The 23267-nt window shown below is 45.9% G+C and overlaps 1 protein-coding gene across 1 annotated transcript in view; it reads right to left on the reverse strand.

Moving 5' to 3' along the window:
- MAP4K1 (mitogen-activated protein kinase kinase kinase kinase 1) overlaps positions 1–23267 on the reverse strand; it is a 47867-nt gene that overhangs the window by 17989 nt on the left and 6611 nt on the right. The window contains exons 2-6 of the mRNA XM_072123668.1: positions 7582–7639; positions 2961–3051; positions 1895–1959; positions 1757–1812; positions 1538–1585 (exon numbers count right to left, since the gene is read on the reverse strand). Of these exons, the coding sequence (XP_071979769.1) occupies positions 1538–1585; positions 1757–1812; positions 1895–1959; positions 2961–3051; positions 7582–7639 (318 nt within the window). The remainder of the gene's footprint in view (positions 1–1537; positions 1586–1756; positions 1813–1894; positions 1960–2960; positions 3052–7581; positions 7640–23267) is intronic.

The raw sequence follows: 23267 nt of genomic DNA on the forward strand, positions 1-23267 counted from the left end.
TTAATCTGCCATTAATAAACATTTCTTCAATTAGATGGTATTAAAAATAATGTTCCTGTGTGAAGATAATTTCTCATAAATGTAGTCATGTTGTCCCTTAGAAACCAGATAGCTTCCTCGGATACGGCCACCTCTGCTGGAGGGATTGCACAAATAAACAAAAGGTTATTGTATATAAAATGTGCTGGAGTTACTGCATGTCGCACAGCCGTCCTGTGGTAATGATTGCTGAATCCTTGTAGTCCGGCAGGACCCTATAGCGCGAGTCTGGCCACCGCTGCCAGAGTGTGACGTGGTCGTATCCGAGGAAGCTATCTGGTTTCTAAGGGACCAAATCACTACATTTATGAGAAATTATCTTCACACAGGAACATTTTTTTTAATAACATCCAATTGAAGAAATGTTTATATATGGCAGATTAATGAAACTGAATGTGAATTCCGAGACGAGAATACCCCTTTAATTTTAATCAACTTGACGATCAACTTCAACACCGAACACCCAACAGATCCAGGTAAAAACACTGACGCCATGTTTTTGGTAAAGGAAGACACAATGGGGGTCATTTACTTACCTGATCCTGTCGCGATCCAGCGGCGCGTTCTCCGACGAGGATTCGGGTCTTCCGGTGATTCACTAAGATCATGCGTCCGATATCCAGCAGGAGTCGCTGCTGCGCCGAGGTCCGCTGGAGTTCACCAGCCTATTCCTGGTGCATGTGAGTGATTGATTTTGCGACACAATTGGTTTTTTAAATTCCACGTTTTTTCCGAATCCGTCAGGTTTTCCAACTGACACGCCCCCCCCCCCCATTTCTGGCGCGTGAAAGCCAGCGTGATTGCGCCGAAATCCGATCGCGTGCGCCAAAATCCTACGAAAGTGCGGCCTGGAGACCTTAGTAAATGAGACCCAATATACACCCCCTAGAGGGCCAATAAGTGTTAATGAATAAGCTGAACCAATGTCAAGAGAAGTTGCCAGGAAGAACGTCCATTGGTGCCCAAGATGGGAATTAATAATGCCGTTTTCTTTTGGTCCTTAAAGTTCATTATACTCATCTTGACCAATTAACAACAAACTGATCCAGATCAATCACTGAAGCCATGTTTTTGGTAAAAGGTAGATACAATTCACACCTACGAGATGGCCAATAAGTCTTGAAGAAGAAGCAGAGCCAACGTCAAGATAAGATGTTGGGGCGATCTCTTTTGGTGCTCTTCATCTTTGGTCCCTTAAGTTAAATATGGTCAACGTGACAATCATTAGATAGCTCACCCTAAGTTGTATCCTTGGCTTGCTTACCCATGATACTCACCCCCACTAAACCTCCAGTATATCTCTCAGTAGAGCTGCAGCTGGTCAATGGACCATGTATAGAACATGTAGTAGGGTCTTCTGCTGATTTTACCTTCTCCGGCCTTCGGAACGTCTTATATCCAGCTAATCGCATGCTCATTTTGTTTTACAGTTTTCTCAAATATGCATTTAAGGTTTCTCAGATCTCAGATTTTGTGTATGGTCCAAAAATCTACCTACCTTAATATCCCTGTGCATCTTCCCCTGGTTATGAAGGTATGACAGGCCCTGTGCAGAAAAAGAACTGAGGTCAGACTGGGTCATAGTAAGGGCAAACAATGCCCCTAGAGGTCAGTCCCAGCACCTATAAATAAGAAGGTCCACCACCAAATGCCCCGGACCTCCACCATCACTGATCAATCCCGGGGGAAGTCGTTGTAATGCATCCCTTGTACTCACTTGGAGGGTCTCTCTACACACATAAGCCACTTGTAGCTCAGAAAGTGCCCCAGTAACTGGAGAAAAATGAATGTATACACGTTACACAAAGCCACACTACATAACAATAAAAAAGGTTACATAAAAATATTCTGCTACCTTGATATATGTCCTGCAGGGAGCCTCCTCCACAGAACTCCATACAAATCCACAACTTGTTTGCCCTAAAAGTTAGGTACAAAGAAATATCAGGTGGCACCGATTGTGACTATTTTATAAAAGCATAAAGCGTATAAGAGTATAAGCTTCTTAAAACTCCACCTATAAAAAAATTTCTTCCAAACGTCATATGCAAATGATATGAGGAGCATCACTTATTAGTACCCTGAATTGGGCTGTATAGCACCTAGCATCCTTATTTTGGTGTCATTTTAAAGTAGCTCATGTTTCCAGTCTCCCCTCATATGCACCTGGCATCCCTGACTACACCTTTTACTGTCTGTACCTCCAGTTCTATTGCACAGAGAACCAAAACCACATCAATAAGTACTTTAAAATAACACCAGAATCATGGTTCTAGGTACTACAGACCCCAGAATACAAGTCTCAGCATCAATAACCTCAGGCAAAAAGTGACTCTTCTGAGCTCATTAGCATATGGCTTTGGATGTGATTTTTCTTTATCGCTATGCAGGTGATTGCTAATTCTAAGAATAGTGGTTCGAACGCTGCTGACAGGTTTCTTTTAAACAATCCTTCCAAGATTTATTTGCCTCACTATGTAGCAATTATCTGAATATTGTAGCTGGTGGTTTCCTTGTTTACTCGTTTGATTTCGGTTTACACAACCAATCAGAGGATGCAGAGCTGCAGCCTGAACCAATGATGAGACACGGCTTTATCTTAGACTCTCCGTTGCACACCGGTAGCCACAGATGATAGATTTATCGTAAGGAAGCTTGGACAAGCCAAGGAATGGGCGATGAAGAGAATAAATAGCAAGTTATCTTACACTATGGATATAGAATTTTTATTCTCCTTAAAGGGATTTTCTAGAAAACCTCCGCATCCTTAGGGGTGGAAGGAGTGTAAAAAAAAAATTAAAGTGTACTTACCCTGCACCTGTTCCAGTCCTTGGTACTGAAGGCTTGGCTACAAGTGTCAGGGGTCATGTGACCTGCTTTGGCCAATCAGTGAATTACTGTGACCTCGGAAAGGTCCTTACCTCATGTAGCTTCCATAGTACGTCACTATGTTTTCGTGGGCGCAGCTCTTCAGCATGATGACCTCTTTTTGGATAACAGAGAAGTCTTCGTCTGTAAAATAAGTAGAAAGATGCCAAAAACGGACTAATAAAATTCTTTTTGTTTATGGAAAAGCCCAATGAGCACCAATATGGTTGTCCCAAGCACTTAATGTACTTAGTTTCACATAAATACGTAGGTGGCTAGGTTCTTCATCAATCAAGGTGAAAATTTAAGTTGGTTCCCCTAATGCTGTGGCTTTACCTTGGTAGCAAGGCCGGCGCTAGGACTGGGCAAACCTGGGCAAGTGCTGGGGGCCCAGATCTGCTGGGGGGGCCCATATAAGGCTGTAAATAAGGAATCCATACTGCTAAGGGGGAGCTATATCTAAGGAATCCATATAATGTGAGGGGGGCTTATATAAAATACCCATGAGTGGGTTTTTGGGATGATGAACTAGGGAACAGGAGACTGTTTTAGTTTCTGAATTTTTAATGCCGCCACGTGAGTTCACTGCAAAGGGGCCGCCTGAGGCTCTGTCACCCAGGGGCCTACTGAGACCTGGAGCCGATCCTGCTTGGTAGAGCATCTCCATGACATGGTGTCTTCTTGGCATAACCACTTAGATTTTTTTTTGTAGAACATTTGACAAATATATACATTACTAATATCCGTAATCCATTGACATGTGTTTGCCGAGTCTTTTTACATTACAATCAGAGCAGACAAGTGATGCAATTTCTTATACTAGTTAAGACTCCCAATGTGATAGGAACCTTCCAGTGACCTATACCCCCGTCAGACAGATGTCTCTGCTCCTACTCAGTTTCCATTAAAGGCAATAGACCTGATATATAGATGTGAAAACACCAACCTACCACCGCCACCTACATACAGTGAGGGCTGTAATGTATGAATCCAGCAATCTTCTCCTAGGAGGCCACGGCACAAACTAGATTCAACATCTCCAGTCCACGAAACCAATGAAGCCACAAAATATATGTATTTGGACTGTGAAAAGAACATTATAAGAACCGAGTCAACTGGGGCCGTCAATCTAGTTTTCCCAGAATGCACTGCCCCCCAGAATGCACTGCTCCCCAGAATGCACTGCTCCCCAGAATGCACTGCCCCCCAGAATGCACTGCTCCCCAGAATGCACTTCCCCCCAGAATGCACTGCTCCCCAGGATGCACTGCCCCCCAGAATGCACTGCTCCCCAGAATGCACTGCTCTCCAGAATGCACCGCTCCACAGAATGCACCGCTCCCCAGAATGCACCGCTCTCCAGGATGCACCGCTCTCCAGGATGCACCGCTCCCCAGGATGCACAGCTCCCCAGAATGCACTGCCCCCCAGAATGCACTGCTCCCCAGAATGCACAGCTCCCCAGAATGCACTGCTCCCCAGAATGCACTGCTCCCCAGAATGCGCAGCTCCCCAGAATGCGCTGCTCCCCAGAATGCACAGCTCTCCAGGATGCACAGCTCTCCAGAATGCACTGCTCCCCAGAATGCACTGCTCCCCAGAATGCACTGCTCCCCAGAATGCACAGCTCTCCAGAATGCACTGCTCCCCAGAATGCACTGCTCCCCAGAATGCACTGCTCTCCAGAAAGCACTGCTCCCCAGAATGCACTGCTCTCCAGAATGCACTGCTCCCCAGAATGCACTGCCCCCCAGAATGCACTGCCCCCCCAGAATGCACTGCTCCCCAGAATGCACTGCTCCCCAGAATGCACTGCTCCCCAGAATGCACAGCTCTCTAGAATGCACAGCTCTCCAGAAAACACTGCTCTCCAGAATGCACTGCTCCCCAGAATGCACTGCTCTCCAGAATGCACTGCTCCCCAGAATGCACTGCTCCCCAGAATGCACTGCTCTCCAGAATGCACAGCTCCCCAGAATGCACTGCTCTATGGTTAAAAAGCAGAAATGTACATTTAGCTGTGGATATTAATAGAGAAGAAAGTACCAGAGAATTCTGAATCAGTAAGAGATGCAAAAAGCGCAATTCTATAGAAGTTACACAACATCTTCTAGAAGTGATCACCATGGATGGCTGGGAACTTCCGTATAATGCAGAGATTTCTCCAGGATGAAGGATTGTAAACCAAGCACACTGACATACTGGTGTGCGCCCCCTCTGGCGGGATCTGCTCTTCTTGTAGCTTCGTATGCCTTTGTTTTTAAGAAAAAAAGGTTTTAAAAATTATGCAGATGAGCCTTCGGGGCTCCAAGCTCCATTGACATCTATGGAGTCTGGAGCCCCTGAGGCTCATTTGCCTAATATGTGAAACCTTTTTCTGGTAACTATCCTGAGCAAAAACAATCCAGAGCTCTTCAACCTCTAAGATGCCGTGGTCAAAGGTAACCGCTGCAACTAAGAGGTTAGAGAAAAGGGGGTTCACTCTACAAAAGTAATAAAATATAAAACCTATATATATATAAGGCATCTCTATAATGGTACTGACCCACAGAATAATTTTGGCATGTCATGAATATGGTCAAGGTGAAGGAAAAATACTAAAAGTAAAATGCCGATTTCTTAAGGCCAAGTTGTTCAAGTTGAAATCATGTCAGAAACAGCGCCACATTTGTTCACAGGACATAGCTGGTATTGCGCTTGAATGGAGTGCACTTGCAATACCGGACCTAACCTTTGGTCAGGGACAATGTCACCAGAACAAGGGCATTTGTTTGTTTCGAAAATCATTGTCATCCCTTTAAGAACAATAAAATGTCCTTCAGTCACTGAACTGTTTTACAAAGAGAATATCACAAACCTGAAAACAACCGGATCCAACCAGTGATGTCACAGTACAGAGATAATACACACAGTGATGTCACAGTACAGGATATAATACACACAGTGATGTCACAGTACAGGGATAATACACACAGTAATGTCACAGTACAGGGATAATACACACAGTGATGTCACAGTACAGGGATAATACACACAGTAATGTCACAGTACAGGGATAATACACACAGTGATGTCACAGTACAGGGATAATACACACAGTGATGTCACAGTACAGGGATAAGACACACAGTGATGTCACAGTACAGGGATAATACACACAGTGATTTCACAGTACAGGGATAATACACACAGTGATGTCACAGTACAGGGATAATACACACAGTGATGTCACAGTACAGAGATAATACACAGTGATGTCACAGTACAGGGATAATACACACAGTGATGTCACAGTACAGGGATAATACACACAGTGATGTCACAGTACAGGGATAATACACACAGTGATGTCACAGTACAGAGATAATATACATAGTGATGTCACAGTACAGGATAATACACACAGTGATGTCACAGTACAGGGATAATACACACAGTGATGTCACAGTACAGAGATAATATACACAGTGATGTCACAGTACAGAGATAATATACATAGTGATGTCACAGTACAGGGATAATACACACAGTGATGTCACAGTACAGGGATAATACACATAGCGATGTCACAGTACAGGGATAATACACACAGCGATGTCACAGTACAGCGATAATACACACAGTGATGTCACAGTACAGGATAATACACACAGCGATGTCACAGTACAGGATAATACACACAGTGATGTCACAGTACAGGGATAATACACACAGCGATGTCACAGTACAGGGATAATACACACAGCGATGTCACAGTACAGGGATTGTACACACAGTGATGTCACAGTACAGGGATAATACACACAGCAATGCCACAGTACAGGGATAATACACACAGTGATGTCACAGTACAGAGATAATACACGCAGTGATGTCACAGTACAGAGATATTACACACAGTGATGTCACAGTACAGGGATAATACACACAGTGATTTCACAGTACAGGGATAATACACACACAGTGATGTCACAGTACAGGGATAATACACACAGTGATGTCACAGTACAGGGATAATACACACAGTGATGTCACAGTACAGGGATAATACACACAGTGATGTCACAGTACAGGGATAATACACACAGTGATATCACAGTACAGAGATAATACACACAGTGATATCACAGTACAGAGATAATACACACAGTGATGTCACAGTACAGAGATAATACACACAGTGATGTCACAGTACAGAGATAATACACACAGTGATGTCACAGTACAGAGATAATAAACACAGTGATGTCACAGTACAGGGAATAATACACACAGTGATGTCACAGTACAGGGATAATACACACAGTGATGTCACAGTACAGGGATAATACACACAGTGATGTCACAGTACAGGGATAATACACACAGTGATATCACAGTACAGAGATAATACACACAGTGATGTCACAGTACAGGGATAATACACACAGTGATCTCACAGTACAGGCATAATACACACAGTAATGTCACAGTACAGAGATAATACACACAGTGATGTCACAGTACAGAGATAATACACACAGTGATGTCACAGTACAGGGATAATACACACAGTGATGTCACAGTACAGGGATAATACACACAGTGATGTCACAGTACAGGGATAATACACACAGTGATGTCACAGTACAGGGATAATACACACAGTGATGTCACAGTACAGGTATGACTTACCAGATTCTTCCTTAACAATTTTCACTGCAGCCAACTCTCCACCCACCTTGTTTCTTGCCTACACATACAAAATAAAAAGTTATCACGTGATTTACATGCATGAAAGTAACCACATGTAACAGTCCTGGTGAGTGACACATATAGATATACAAGACCTCCTGCACTATTGGACACTATGTATAATCTGCTCAGCTGCTCCTGCTCTATAACATGCTGTCTGCAGATAGGACACTATGTACTATCTGCTCAGCTCCTCCTGCACTATAACATGCTGCCTGCAGATAGGACACTATGTACAATCTGCTCAGCTCCTCCTGCTCTATAATATGCTGCCTGCAGATAGGACACTATGTACAATCTGCTCAGCTCCTCCTGCTCTATAACATGCTGCCTGCAGATAGGACACTATGTACTATCTGCTCAGCTCCTCCTGCACTATAACATGCTGCCTGCAGATAGGACACTATGTACAATCTGCTCAGCTCCTCCTGCTCTATAATATGCTGCCTGCAGATAGGACACTATGTACAATCTGCTCAGCTCCTCCTGCTCTATAACATGCTGCCTACAGATAGGACACTATGTACAATCTGCTCAGCTCCTCCTGCTCTATAACATGCTGCCTACAGATAGGACACTATGTACAATCTGCTCAGCTCCTCCTGCTCTATAACATGCTGCCTGCAGATAGGAAACTATGTGCAATCTGCTCAGCTCCTCCTGCTCTATAACATGCTGCCTGCATATAGGACACTATGTACAATCTGCTCAGCTCCTCCTGCTCTATAACATGCTGCCTGCAGGTAGAACACTATGTACAATCTGCTCAGCTCTTCTTGCTCTATAACATGCTGCCTGCTGACCAGCCATAATGTAAAATCTGTTCAGCTCAAATTTTGCCCATCTTCCACCGCCTGTAGAGGGAGCTCAGGAGCTAATTGTGTTGTGTTATTACCAGTAGACCGGGGGTTATCATCTTATAGATCATGTTACATGTCATCTCTTTTCCCTTGCACAGCATTGGCCTAGACAGCAATGCAAATAAACTAACAGAGCAGTGAACACATAGAGCATCGTGGGTAGCGCCATCGTTCTGCTGAGCAGGTCTTCCTCTAAGGCTCTCACCCCTAAAGGTTTCCAACATCAGTTTCAAAAAGCAGAAATTAAATTTGCTTGTTATACAAATTCTACAGCACATTATGCAGAACTGGGAATGCATATCCACCTTTCCTAAACACAGCGCCTCATGTGTACACAGGTGATGTGTGGTACTGCAACTCAGCAGCATGTCAGTGCCAAGTGGTGATATATAGGAGGACTAGAAGATTGGACCATTCGCAGACATGGTGACACAGAATATTAGTCAGAAACTTTGCGAAATTAACTACTCCTTACTTTCTAATTACGTCTTATAAGTCTCACGTCTAGACAGACACTGGGACATAATAATAATAATAATTCTTTATTTATATAGCGCACACAGATTACGCAGCGCTGCACAAAGCATGACAAATCGGTCCCTATCCCCATGGGGCTCACTATCTAAACAACCTACCAGTATGTTTTGGAGTGTGGGAAGAAACCAGAGGACCCAGAGGAAACCCACGCTAAAACAAAGAGAACATACAAACTCTTTGCAGATGTTGACCCTGGGTGGGACTAAAGCAAAACCCACACACTACACTGTACACCCACATCTACCTACTGACACCCTCTGCCCTGCTGCAAAACAAGAAGGATCTGAAGACCCCGGCCTACAGCACATCCATGATGGCGAATAGTCCACGTGTGGGGTGAACCCCAGCGCCGATTACACAGTTCACCATTGTGGTTGGTGGTCGCAACAAGTGACATTCTGACTAGTCCAAACCAACCGGGAGCAGACGCCTTCACCGTGTGAACAGAAAAAGTTTGAAGAGTTTCTATAAAGTTGTTGTTGTCGCTGTTCCTCTTTGATATCTCATTTATAATAAAGGGGATGTCCGCCCTCAGGCAGCGTCTTACGATATGGATCAGAACTTTATATAGAATTTATATGAAAACTTGAAGATCAGCAATTTCCGTCGGCTCCATTGAGATGTATGGAGCAAAGTGGTCATGCGTGTCCTTGTGCTCCATTAAAGGGGATGGCCACTTTACCTCATGTTTTTTTGTAACGTGTGTGTAAGTGTACGGGGCAGGATATGAGGTAAGTTACCAATATACATCTATTACTAGTTCTGCTCCGCTTTCCTGATATGTAAAGTGAAGCCTCCTGTCTGTTACCTCATCAGCCGGAGATTCCTGTCCATAAAATGGCCGCCCATGGAGGGTCATGTGATCTCTATCTGATATCCATGAACAATCGCCAGTTAGAGATCACATGACCCTCCATCTGCCGCCATTTTATGGTCAGGAATCTCCGGCTGATGAGGTAAAAGACCGGAGGCGTCACTTTACATATCAAGAAAGTGGTGAAGAACTATTACTAGGTGTATATTGGTAAATTACCTCATATCCTGCCCCCCCCCCCCTCATGTTGAGAAACATGAGGAAAAGGCCAACCCCTTTAATCTTCTGGAGCGACAAGGAGTCCACCTAAAGTACCTGGGACCCCATCAGGCCCCTAGTTTTCGTGATCTGTAGGGGTCTCATCACTTAGGCCTCATCCTGTGTATAGGGCCTAACTTGAATTCATGGGAAAACCCCTTTAAGCTCCAATACCAAAAGTGGAGCTACAGGCAGGGACTCTTCTGCCAAACCAACAGCAGCACATCACAATAATGTTACCCCAACACCCCAGCTGTAGTAGCCCCTATATGTCTGTCCAGCCTGTGTCTATTTGTTATTGTCTATTGTCACCAGTGTATTTCGTACCGTAATGTAATATGGTCATGTTAACCTGTACTGTGCTGTATCGCAATGTCCTGTAACTATTTTGGTATTTGTACAAGGAATAAGCAACATGTAAGAATGTGCCTCCCGTAGTGCATGTATGTAACTGTAACGTTAAACCTCTCTCTAACAATTGTCGGGACACTATGTATAGAAGAATTTTCCCCCCAAGGGGATCAATAAAGAACCATCATATCGTATCATATGTAACGCCTCAATAAAGTCCAACTGAGATGAAGCAGGAAGGCTCCAGGATCCCCTGAACCAAATCACATGATTAGATTGTTCTGTGAAGAGACCCCCTGATCTACGAGGTGTGACCACTACTGGGCCACCAGTGTCCAGACACGGACTGTACAGGTAACAACCAGAGACCGGGCATAGACTATGGTACATCTTATGATGGGGTCAGGGATCACTGTAGAGAAGGGTCTACCAATTTGTGCCGAATTGCACAGGTTTTTGGCGTACATGATCGGATTGTGTCGCATCAGCGCCGGCTTGCATGCGACAAAAAACATGGGGCGTGGCCGTCGGAAAACCCGATGGATTCGGAAAAATGGCGCTATTTTTTTTTCTAAAAGTGTCACTTGACCCACACTTACATGCACCAGGAAGAGGATGGTGAACTCCGGCGGACCTCGGCGCAGCAGCGACACCTGGTGGATATCGGGCGCAGGACCTTAGTGAATCCGGGCAAGCTCTGAATCCTCGTCGGAGAACGTGCTGCTGGATCGCGACAGGACCGGGTAAGTAAATGAGCCCCAATATGTGAGACTTGGGATGCAAGTGGCTGGAGCGTGTACAAAAGGGAGTGCAGAGATACAAGTTAGACACTGGGGGTCATTTACTAAGGGCCCGATTCACGTTTTCCCGACGTGTTACCCGAATATTTCCGATTTCCGCCGATTTCCCCTGAATTGCCCCGGGATTTTGGCGCATGCGATCGGATTGTGGCGCATCAGCGCTGGCATGCATGCGACGAAAATCGGGGGGCGTGGCCGAACGAAAACCCGACGGATTCGGAAAAACCACCGCATTTTTTAAAAAAAATGTATTGCGGAGCTTGCACTTACCTTCACTCAGCCCGGCTCGGTGTATTCCAGTGCGTTTCGGGGAACTTCAGTGCAGCAGCGCCACCTGGTGGACGTCGGAGGAACTACCTTAATGAATCCCGGCCGGACCCGAATCCAGCGCCGAGAATGCGCAGCTGGATCGCGAATGGATCGGGTAAGTAAATCTGCCCCAATGACTCTATTGTCTGCAGTTGTCACACAAGACACCAATGTTATATTTAGCATTGGGAGTCAAAATGATTTTGTGATTCGTGACCTTTATAAAGCCCCTAAGGGGAGCAGCGCCACAATCTTAGTCTGTGATCTGCGTACGAGGTCACCGCTATCAGATGAAATTAAAGTGACTCCTAAATGTCACCTGCCGTGTGAAAAGATGACAAAGTGGAACAATAGACGCCGCATCTATCTAGACTTTGTGACAGGGGAACCCCTACCGTAGGAGGGAGTCTCCTTTGGGTTTCCGTGGAAAATATTTGCAGATTGTCGCTGTGCTGCAGAAATATTGCTCCATGTCTGCTAATATGCTATGCGGAGAGCCGGAGTATAGGAGCAAGGCACGCTACCTACTATCCCACAGCTTCAGACCTATGTTATATCACCCCCTGTTCATGCATGGGGATGGTGGTCCTGGGCAAGCACCCTCTTGCTACACCCTGGCTCTGCATGATGCTGCACCCCCCTACCTCTCCTCTCTCATCTCAGTCTACTGCCCAACACGTCCTTTTCGATCAGCCAGTGATCTTAGATTAATCTTTTCCTTAATTCGAACCTCTCACTCACACCTCCTGGACTTCTCCGGAGCTGCACCAATTCTCTGGAATGCCCTTCCCCGGACTATAAGATTAATACCCACCCTCCAAAGTCTCAAACATGCTCTCAAAACACATCTATTTAGGCAAGCCTATCACACTCGCTAACCGCATGAAATGTCAACTCTCTTCCTCCCATCTGCTACCCGGCAAACACCAGATACCAAGCTCCAGGCTTCTCTGCAGTCACTTTCACCTTGGACTTTGTATATAAGATGGCGGCTGATGGCTGGTTCCAGCTGCAGAATTTTTATTTTTTAAATTTGGTTATTCTGATCCCTTATAAAGAATGGCTGGACCATGATACAAGCTCTTGTGTCACCCCCTCATAGACTGTAAGCTCTTGTGTCACCCCCTCATCCTCATAGACTGTAAGCTCTTGTGTCACCCCCTCATCCTCATAGACTGTAAGCTCTTGTGTCACCCCCTCATCCTCATAGACTGTAAGCTCTTGTGTCACCCCTCATCCTCAGAGACTGTAAGCTCTTGTGTCCCCCCTCATCCTCATAGACTGTAAGCTCTTGTGTCACCCCTCATCCTCATAGACTGTAAGCTCTTGTGTCACCCCTCATCCTCATAGACTGTAAGCTCTTGTGTCACCCCCTCATCCTCAGAGACTGTAAGCTCTTGTGTCACCCCTCATCCTCATAGACTGTAAGCTCTTGTGTCACCCCCTCATCCTCAGAGACTGTAAGCTCTTGTGTCACCCCCTCATCCTCATAGACTGTAAGCTCTTGTGTCACCCCCTCATCCTCATAGACTGTAAGCTCTTGTGTCACCCCCTCATCCTCATAGACTGTAAGCTCTTGTGTCACCCCCTCATCCTCAGAGACTGTAAGCTCTTGTGTCACCCCCTCATCCTCATAGGCTGTAAGCTCTTGTGTCCCCCTCATCCTCATAGACTGTAAGCTCTTGTGTCACCCCTCATCCTCATAGACTGTAAGCTCTTGTGTCACCCCTCCATCCTCATAGACTGTAAGCTCTAGTGTCACTCCTCATAGACTGTAAGCTCTTGTGTCACCCCTCATCCTCATAGACTGTAAGCTCTTGTGTCACCCCTCCATCCTCATAGACTGTAAGCTCTAGTGTCACTCCTCATAGATTGTAAGCTCCTGTGTCACCCCTCATCCTCATAGACTGTAAGCTCTTTTGTCACCCCTCATCCTCATAGACTGTAAGCTCGCTCTTGTGTCATCCCCTCATCCTCATAGACTGTAAGCTCTTATGTCCCCCTCATCCTCATAGACTGTAAGCTCTTGTGTCACCCCTCATCCTCATAGACTGTAAGCTCTTGTGTCACCCCTCATCCTCATAGACTGTAAGCTCTTGTGTCATTCCTCATCCTCATAGACTGTAAGCTCTTGTGTCACCCTCATCCTCATAGACTGTAAGCTCTTGTGTCCCTCCCCCCTCATCCTCATAGACTGTAAGCTCTTGTGTCCCCCCCTCATCCTCATAGACTGTAAGCTCTTGTGTCACCTCCTCATCCTCAGAGACTGTAAGCTCTTGTGTTACCCCCTCATCCTCAGAGACTGTAAGCTCTTGTGTCACCCCCTCATCCTCATAGACTGTAAGCTCTTATGTCCCCCTCATCCTCATAGACTGTAAGCTCTTGTGTCACCCCTCATCCTCATAGACTGTAAGCTCTTGTATCACCCCTCATCCTCATAGACTGTAAGCTCTTGTGTCATTCCTCATCCTCATAGACTGTAAGCTCTTGTGTCCCCCCCCTCATCCTCATAGACTGTAAGCTCTTGTGTCCCCCCTTCATCCTCATAGACTGTAAGCTCCTGTGTCACCTCCTCATTCTCATACATCTACCAGAGTGGTGGGGTCTGGTTTCATACACCCCCACCCTACAGCCTACAGTAGATGGAATGATACAATGTATGTTATTGGTGGCTGTGTAATACAACATTCCTCCCGTAGGGGCGCTGCAAGTATATCTGATGCCCACGTCCATCTCTGGAGATCTAATAGAGTGTGAGGCCCTCAGCCTGACGCTGGGATCACTGCTTGGGTTGATGATGATCTTACTAAACCCTCATGGACATGATCATATATCCTGATCCTTAGGGATCTAAACAGGTTCTAATCCAAATCAAGTCAACGGGGTAATTTACATAACTGGTATTAAAGGAGTTTCAAAGAATTGATATTGATGACCTACCCATAGTATCGGTTATGGATAATGGATAGTGAGATTCTAACAATCAACCACAGTAACACAGTTCAGCCATTAACTTCTGTTCTCTATAATGATTAGTCTAAACAAAAATTGATACAATTAGTCTAAACATTCTATTTCCCACTGGTCTTGTATTTTTCCAATAATGGAGTTCATTTGGTAAAATGTCTAAAAGGGGAGGTTCTGGTATACTCAGCTAGCCTATAGCATTGCAGTATTTTATCACCTTTTCACGCCCCTATGCAGATCATTTTTGGTGTTTTATATATGCGGCTGCACGCTAATAAACATTGCGAGACTGTATTTTCTATGAGACTGGATTGTGTGTCTTGGTTTCTGCTCTCATCCCAGTACCGGTAGCCACTTTGGTTATAGTAGTTAATTTAGAAATCACTTTACAACTGAGAAGAGCTATTTGAGCCCTAGACTGCCCATGAGAAAAACTCGCCCTTGATCCAATATCCAAGTTTCAAGATGGCGGCCATGTTTCAGCATTAAGGTTGCACCAGCAATGAGGCAGATTGAGCCTCTTGCCTCAGGCAACACAACCTACAGCAAGATCGGGGACGTCTAAAATAGTGTCTCTTGACACCTTATGTTAGCACGGGTGAGAGACACTGTATAAAGACCCCACTTACCAAATAACCCTATATATATATATATCTACTGGATAATCAGAGGGGGGCACCATTCCATATCTTGCCTCAGACAGCAGAGAGTTGGGGCCCCTCACCCATTACTTAGTGTAGTCATTTTCTCTTTCGTTTCTAACATAAAAGTCTGTCCTGGGACTTTTGATTTTCCCTGTAGACACATAATAAAAATATCCGATCTTTTAGTAGCAGGTAACATACATGCTGACGGTTTCCTTATACAGATTGGGGCAGATTTACTTACCCGGTCCATTCGCGATCCAGCGGCGCGTTCTCTGCGGTGGATTCGCGTCTTCCGGCGATTCACTAAGGCAGTTCCTCCGACGTCCACCAGGTGGCGCTGCTGCGCTGAAGTTCCCCGGAGTGCACTGAAGTTCACCGGCCTATTCCTGGTGAAGGTAAGCTCTTAAGTGTGGCGGTTTTTCCGAATCCGTCGGGTTTTCATTCGGCCACGCCCTCCGATTTCCATTGCATGCATGCCAGCGCCGATGCACCACAATCTGATCGCGTGCGCCAAAATCCTGGGGCAATACAGGGAAAATCTACGCAAATCGGAAATATTCAGGTAACACGATGGGAAAACGCGAATCGGGCCCTTAGTAAATGACCCCCATTATGTCCAACACTAAAACATAAGTAGATGGAAATTTTTTTTTCCATTTTTAGACAAAAAAAAAGGAACCAGGTTCAAAAATACATCAGGTTGCACAAAAATAAAAATAACTTAACGAAAAAAAAAAATTTCAAGAGAAAGAGGTAGTTCTAGATCTAGATTTTCTTAAAGGGATAACACTGCCTGTTATGTGTAGCATTGTAGCCACAGTGTAGATAATGGAGATATAATGGAGGCTTCTCTTCTGTACAGGGAAACGTATGGGAAGCAAAAGATGAAGGGAAAATGTCCTTGAGCCCACCTCAAACATCCCTAACGGCCACATCATGGGTCATTAAGGTGTTAATTAGTAGACATTGCTAAAAAAAAATGTGAAAAGGGCGTCTTTGTTGTGATTTCTCCATTTAAAGTTTTTTTAATAACTAGTAAAATTGATGAAGGATTGTAAACCCAGCACACTGACATACTGGTGTGCCCCCCTATGGTAAGATTCGCTCTTGTTTTAGCTTCTTATGCCCTGGTTTTCACAAAAAAAAGGCTTTAAAAATTATGCAAATGGGCCTAAGGGGCTCCAACCTCCATAGGAATTAATGGAGCCTGGAGCCCCTCTGACTCATTTGCATAATTTCTTAAAAACAAGGGCATAAGAAGCTAAAAGAAGAGCAAATCCTGCCAGTGGGGGGAAAAACCAGTATGTCAGTGTGCTTGGTGTACAATCCTTCATCCTGGTGGTAGATTTCCTTTAAATATGTAAAGCCTCAATCTGTTGCCCTTCCCCAGGTAAAGCTACAGATGCAGAGGGTGCATGTACATCTGCAGACAGTCAGCTCTCTCTCTCTCTGCAGTTCCTGCTCCATTAAAACTCCTGAACCGTAGCACCAAGAAACACAGTTCTGCTGCCATGATCTCCCCTTTGATACCACATCAAGGTTTCTAAGTGTCATGGAACCCGACATATACAGGAGGTACAGAAAGTGTTCAGACCCCTGGAAATGTTTCACTCTTTGTTTCATTGTAGCCAATTGGTAAAATTAATGTGCACTCTGTCCCCATCTGGACATAAAACAGAAATGTAGATATTTTTGCCAATTTATTGACAATAAAAACTATAATATCACATGGTGATAAGTATTCAGCCCCCGGTGATAAGTATTCAGCCCCCGGTGATAAGTATTCAGCCCCCGGTGATAAGTATTCAGCCCCCGGTGATAAGTATTCAGCCCCCGGTGATGAGTATTCAGCCCCCTAATGATGAGTATTCAGCCCCCGGTGATGAGTATTCAGCCCCCGGTGATAAGTATTCGGCCCCTGATGATAAGTATTCAGCCCCTGGTGATAAGTATTCAGCCCCCGGTGATGAGTATTCAGCCCCCGGTGATGAGTATTCAGCCCCCGGTGATGAGTATTCAGCCCCCGGTGATAAGCATTCAGCCCCCGGTGATAAGTATTCAGCCCCCGGTGATGAGTATTCGGCCCCCGGTGATGAGTATTCGGCCCCCGGTGATAAGTGTTCGGCCCCCGGTGATGAGTATTCAGCCCCCGGTGATGAGTATTCGGCCCCCGGTGATGAGTATTCGGCCCCCGGTGATGAGTATTCGGCCCCCGGTGATGAGTATTCGGCCCCCGGTGATGAGTATTCGGCCCCCGGTGATAAGTATTCAGCCCCCGGTGATAAGTATTCAGCCCCTGGTGATAAGTATTCAGCCCCTGGTGATAAGTATTCAGCCCCCGGTGATGAGTATTCGGCCCCTGGTGATAAGTGTTCAGCCCCCGGTGATGAGTATTCAGCCCCCGGTGATAAGTATTCAGCCCCCTAATGATGAGTATTCAGCCCCTGGTGATAAGTATTCAGCCCCCGGTGATAAGTATTCAGCCCCCGGTGATAAGTATTCAGCCCCCGGTGATGAGTATTCAGCCCCCGGTGATGAATATTCAGCCCCCGGTGATAAGTATTCAGCCCCTGGTGATGAGTATTTAGCCCCCTGGTGATGAGTATTCAGCCCCTGGTGATGAGTATTCGGCCCCCGGTGATGAGTATTCGGCCCCCGGTGATGAGTATTCGGCCCCCGGTGATAAGTATTCAGCCCCCGGTGATAAGTATTCAGCCCCCTAATGATGAGTATCTGGCCCACGGTGATGAGTATTCGGCCCCCGGTGATGAGTATTCAGCCCCCGGTGATGAGTATTCAGCCCCCGGTGATGAGTATTCAGCCCCCGGTGATGAGTATTCAGCCCCCGGTGATAAGTATTCAGCCCCCGGTGATAAGTATTCGGCCCCCTAATGATGAGTATTCGGCCCCTGGTGATATGTATTCAGCCCCCTAATGATGAGTATTCAGCCCCCGGTGATGAGTATTCAGCCCCCGGTGATATGTATTCAGCCCCCGGTGATAAGTATTCGGCCCCCTAATGATGAGTATTCAGCCCCCGGTGATGAGTATTCAGCCCCCTAATGATGAGTATTCAGCCTCCCGTGATGAGTATTCAGCCCCCTAATGATGAGTATTCAGCCCCCGGTGATAAGTATTCGGCCCCCTAATGATGAGAATCTGGCCCCCGGTGATGAGTATTCGGCCCCCGGTGATGAGTATTCGGCCCCCTAATGATAAGTATTCGGCCCCCGGTGATGAGTATTTAGCCCCCGGTGATGAGTATTCAGCCCCCTAATGATGAGTATTCAGCCCCCGGTGATAAGTATTCAGCCCCCTAATGATGAGTATTCAGCCCCTAATGATAAGTATTCAGCCCCCGGTGATAAGTATTCAGCCCCCGGTGATGAGTATTCAGCCCCCTAATGATGAGTATTCAGCCCCTGGTGATATGTATTCAGCCCCCGGTGATAAGTATTCGGCCCCCTAATGATGAGTATCTGGCCCACGGTGATGAGTATTCGGCCCCCTAATGATGAGTATTCAGCCCCCGGTGATAAGTATTCAGCCCCCTTATGATAAGTTTTCGGCCCCCGGTGATGAGTATTCGGCTACCGGTCATAAGTATTCGGCCCCTGGTGGTGAGAATTCGGCCCCCGGTGATGAGTATTTGGCCCCCGGTGATAAGTCTTCAGCCCCCAGTGATAAGTCTTCAGCCCCTATGCTCAGTGATGAGTAGAAGCAGCTTTGGAGCTGGTGCAGCCCGGAGTCTTCTGGGGAAGATGCAACAATTCTTCACACCTAGATTTGGGGATCCTCTGCCTCTTCTTTGCAGATCCTGTCCTGTTCCTTCAGGTTGGATGGTGAACGTCGGTGCAAGCCATTTTTCAGTGGGGCCAGGTGGCTGGACGGCCAGGTCGAGGGAGAGTTGTGGTTGTCTCAAACTTCTTCCATTTAAGGATTACGGAGGCAACTGTGCTCTCAGGAGCCTCAAATGCTGCAGAAATTATCTTGTAACCTTGGACAGATCTGTGTCTTGCCACAATTCTGCCTCTGAGGACCTTGGGCAGTTCCTTAGACCTCATGATTCTCAAGTGCTCTGACCTGCTTTTTGAGCTCTTATAAAGACAGGTGTGTGCCTTTCCTAATCCAATAAGTTTATTTAAACACAGCTGGACTCCAATAAGGGAGTAGACCCATCCCAAGCTTAGGGCCATGTGATATTTAAGTTTTTCCTAAATTAACCAAATCCACATTTCAGTTTTTTCCTGTCAAGATGTAATGAACAAAAAAAGATCAGTACTTTGCTATAATGTCCTATGATCCTGCTGATGCTTCTGAATGAGATAAAGCAGATTCTCCTCCAGTTTCTGTGTGCAGTGTATGGGAGACATCATAGCAGCTGGTCTCCAGCCTCCGGCTCTGAGACAACGGAGAATTGGGGATACAGCCTGCACAGGGGAAAACTGCCGAGACATAGAATATAAGTTCATGAGCTACTAATCATATAGACACAAGGCAGGGTATACCCCATGCAGAAAACGAGTGCATAGATGTCATGGCAGGGAGCACTCTTCAAATGGCTATATCTTCTGATCCGTCATAATATCACATCAGGATTATTTCTAGGTGCAGAACTGGAGATACCCACTGTTAAAGTTGCAATCAGAAGTGTAATTATACATACACATATAAGTCGCACTGCCTCATCCCATTTTTAACAGTGATTCTCCCCTTTAAATTGACACCAGAACTGTGTTTTCTAGGTTCCATGGTTCAATAGTTGAAGGCATTGTCAGCTGAGGGTAGTATGGACAAGTAGCTGAAAGTCAGCAGACTAACATGCACCCTCTGCATCTGTAGCAGAAAAAAGTGGAAAAATGAAAAAAAGAAAAACTAATTCACATTTTTAGTCATTTGTCATCTAATTCAATACGCAACCATGTAAACATGTTAATAATAAAACTATCCTGTTAGCGTCTCACATGTCATGAAATAAAGTAAAACTTTTTATGTCATGTAAAACTGTTCCAAAGAGACATCATTTACAGGAAATCTCCCATCAAAATCCATCCTGATAAATCAGGGACATCACTCATAGATCCAGGCACCGGGACTGTGATATCTTCTTATATTTGTTATCCAGGGCCTCCTGCCTTCTAAAATTACTTTTAAAATTATACTAATGAGCCTGAAGGGCATTACCAGAGTCCCTCGGTGTTGTAGCTTCACGGGCTATTACACTGGGCAGAAGTACTTCCCCAGTCCCTATGTGTGAAATTACAGGAGGCAGAGGGAGTGGGAAGTGCGGATGGAGAGGGGGGAGATGTTCTCATGCTCATTGTAACAGCCTGTGAAGCTACAGCACAATTTTAAAGGTTGATTTGAGAAGGAATAAGAAATGGATAAGAAATATAAAAAGCTTCTCACAGATCAAGGCACAGTGACTGCGGTAAAGTGCCTGGTTTATCACACGTCGGATTTCCTTAAAAGAAGAGGTGAACAGAACTGCATGACCTGGATATTCAGGCACCAATGACCCTTGGTAACGGAGGGGTTAATGGGTCGGTATGGGTTAATAGAAACCTTTACAACATAGCAATACTTCAGCTCTATACAGTGAAGAAAGGAGAAGGCAGAAACATTAATAAGCTGATTCCACAGGAGCAGATGTCCAGTAGTCAATCTGTGCAGGAGTAGGAGAAACTGCAGCGACGCCAAAAGACATTGATCCAGACTCAGGACCTGCACCTCTTGACATGTAAAGGCAGGGGTTGTCAGGATGGGGTCAGAGCCGGGGTTCCTTCTACTAAGGTCGCATTGCTCTATGCACAGGATAGGAGACAAGTGTCTGATAGTCGAGGGTCTGGCACCGCGACATCCCAGCAATTACATAAATGGGGGGCATCAATCTCCTCAAAGAGTCTGCTATGAATGAAGTTCTGGTGCACTTGCTTGGCCAGTGATTGACTCACTTCTATGGGGCTGAGGGGAACGTGAGAAGTCATAGAATGACCCCCACAGTGCAGACACGTATAGCACATCCATAGACTAGGTCCTCAGTATGAGATTTGTGTGGATCCCAACCCCTCAGTACCCCCACAGATGCACCGAGAATGGAACAGGAAGCAAATAGCGCTGTATTATGTGTAGTGGTGGAGTCACTGCAGAATGGGAGGTAATCTGCAGTTACCTGGTCTGACCACCGCACAGAAAATGGAGCCGTCTGCTTTTTCAATTTCCGGCTGCTTAGAACCTCTGATCTGGGTGCATGTTGGATGAAGGACAATTATCAATCTTGAGACCATTAGTACAGGTAGAGTTTTGTATTGCTTTTACAAACGCACGTAATTGGTGACAATCACCCGGTGTTTAGCATTGTCTACAAGCCCCGCCCCCAGGCGTTTGCATTGCATTTCTAAACACCACGTGTAACCGCACCCTCAAGCTTGGTCAGTGGTGGATACAACCAGATGGTTGATTGTGTCTCCAAAGATTAGGAATTACCCCAGATAGAACTTGTCCGTGGTATTGTAAGTGAGATCCTTTGCTTCATATTAATGAGGATACAGAGAAGTTTTATTACTTTGTGAAGCTTTAAACCAAACCTGACATCAGGAATGTCATTTTTAGCTGGTTTCAGGTTCCAATAGCCTTTGCTCTGCTGATTAGTCAGCTTTCTAAATCATTTCAGTAGTTTATTTCCTGCTCCCTGCCAGCAGCATGTGGTGAGTTCCAGGGAAAGCCTGTGTGTGCCTCTGTCAGTCTCCTCCACACTCATCCTGCTCCCTCCCCATTTCCTGTCATGTGCATTGAGCAGGCCGGGGCTGTGTGGAGGTGAGGATGAATGTATGAGGTGACACAGGCACACACCCCACGGGTCTTATCACATGCTGCTGGAAGGGAGCTGTCACAGGTGTCCCTGCGATCCACGTCTCGGTTTGCAGGCACACCTGTGCCCCTCTCCGTGGCGGCACCCTCTTCACGGTCCTGCATCCGTCCCAGCCGGACGGCGCGTGCGTTCCCGCTTTCTAGGGTGCACGGGCGCTGGCTCTCGAAGATTTAAAGGGCCAGCGCACCGCTGATTGGTGCTTGCCACTTCCGGGTTCCTACTTAAGCCGGCTGCTCCCATCAACCCCCGCCGGAGCTTAGTGCCTATGAGAAAGCTTCCTCCTGTGTTCCTTGTGTCCCCGGACCTGACCCTGACGTTGCTCCTGTTCTGCCAGCCTTGACCTCCTGCCCGGTTACAGACTTTGCTTCTCTGCCCCCTGACCTGACTATCTGTTTGTTCCCCACTCCGTGACTGCCCACTGAATTGGTACTACGACCTTGGCTGCCACCGCGGATAAGTCGCACCTGTGGAACGACCTGGTGGCATCAAGCTACAGCAAGTCCATCCCGCTTTGGGGCGGGCTCTGGTGAAGACCGGGTGCCACTTAGATTCCGGTCCCAGGTGTCGGCTTTTGTCATCATCCGCAGTGGTCCAGGGAGTCCTGACCGGACCAGGTAATGTGAAATAAACTTTTATAAAAGTACTGAAATGATTCAAAATGCTGACAAAGGCATTTTTAAAATCTCAGAAGCTATTGGAACCCGTCACCAGCTAAAAGTGACATTCCTGGTGACAGGTTCGCTTTAAGACTTTAGGATGTAATTAAATTTGGATTCAAATAAAAAAAAAAAAGGCCCAAAAAGGTTTTTCAAATATAATGATTATTTCTAGATTATAGAAGTCTATAGACAGTAGTGGCAATTATGCAATGTAAAGTAGATTCATATGGTATCTGAGCCTTGTGAGAGCATGAGAAAAGGCAACAGAGCGTACACAGAGTATTACAGGAAGCCAGGAGGACGCTCAGTGCACCTGTGTCATGCAGAAGAACAGGAAGCCACAAGACGCAGCATGGCCGAGGGGAAGCAAAATTCACAGTCACCAGGTGGCCTAAATATTGCAGCATAACTAATAGAGCATGTACCCTGCACCTCCCGGTGACATCAGCGCGGTCAGTCAATGTCACCGGGTCCTTTCTCTGACGACTGATGAATGCGTTGTGCTAAGAAAACTGGATAAAACCACATAGGAAGAGAAAAATGCAAAAGTAAA

Source organism: Engystomops pustulosus, chromosome 9 (genome assembly GCF_040894005.1).
Source record: "Engystomops pustulosus chromosome 9, aEngPut4.maternal, whole genome shotgun sequence".
In the NCBI taxonomy this organism is placed as follows: domain Eukaryota; kingdom Metazoa; phylum Chordata; class Amphibia; order Anura; family Leptodactylidae; genus Engystomops; species Engystomops pustulosus.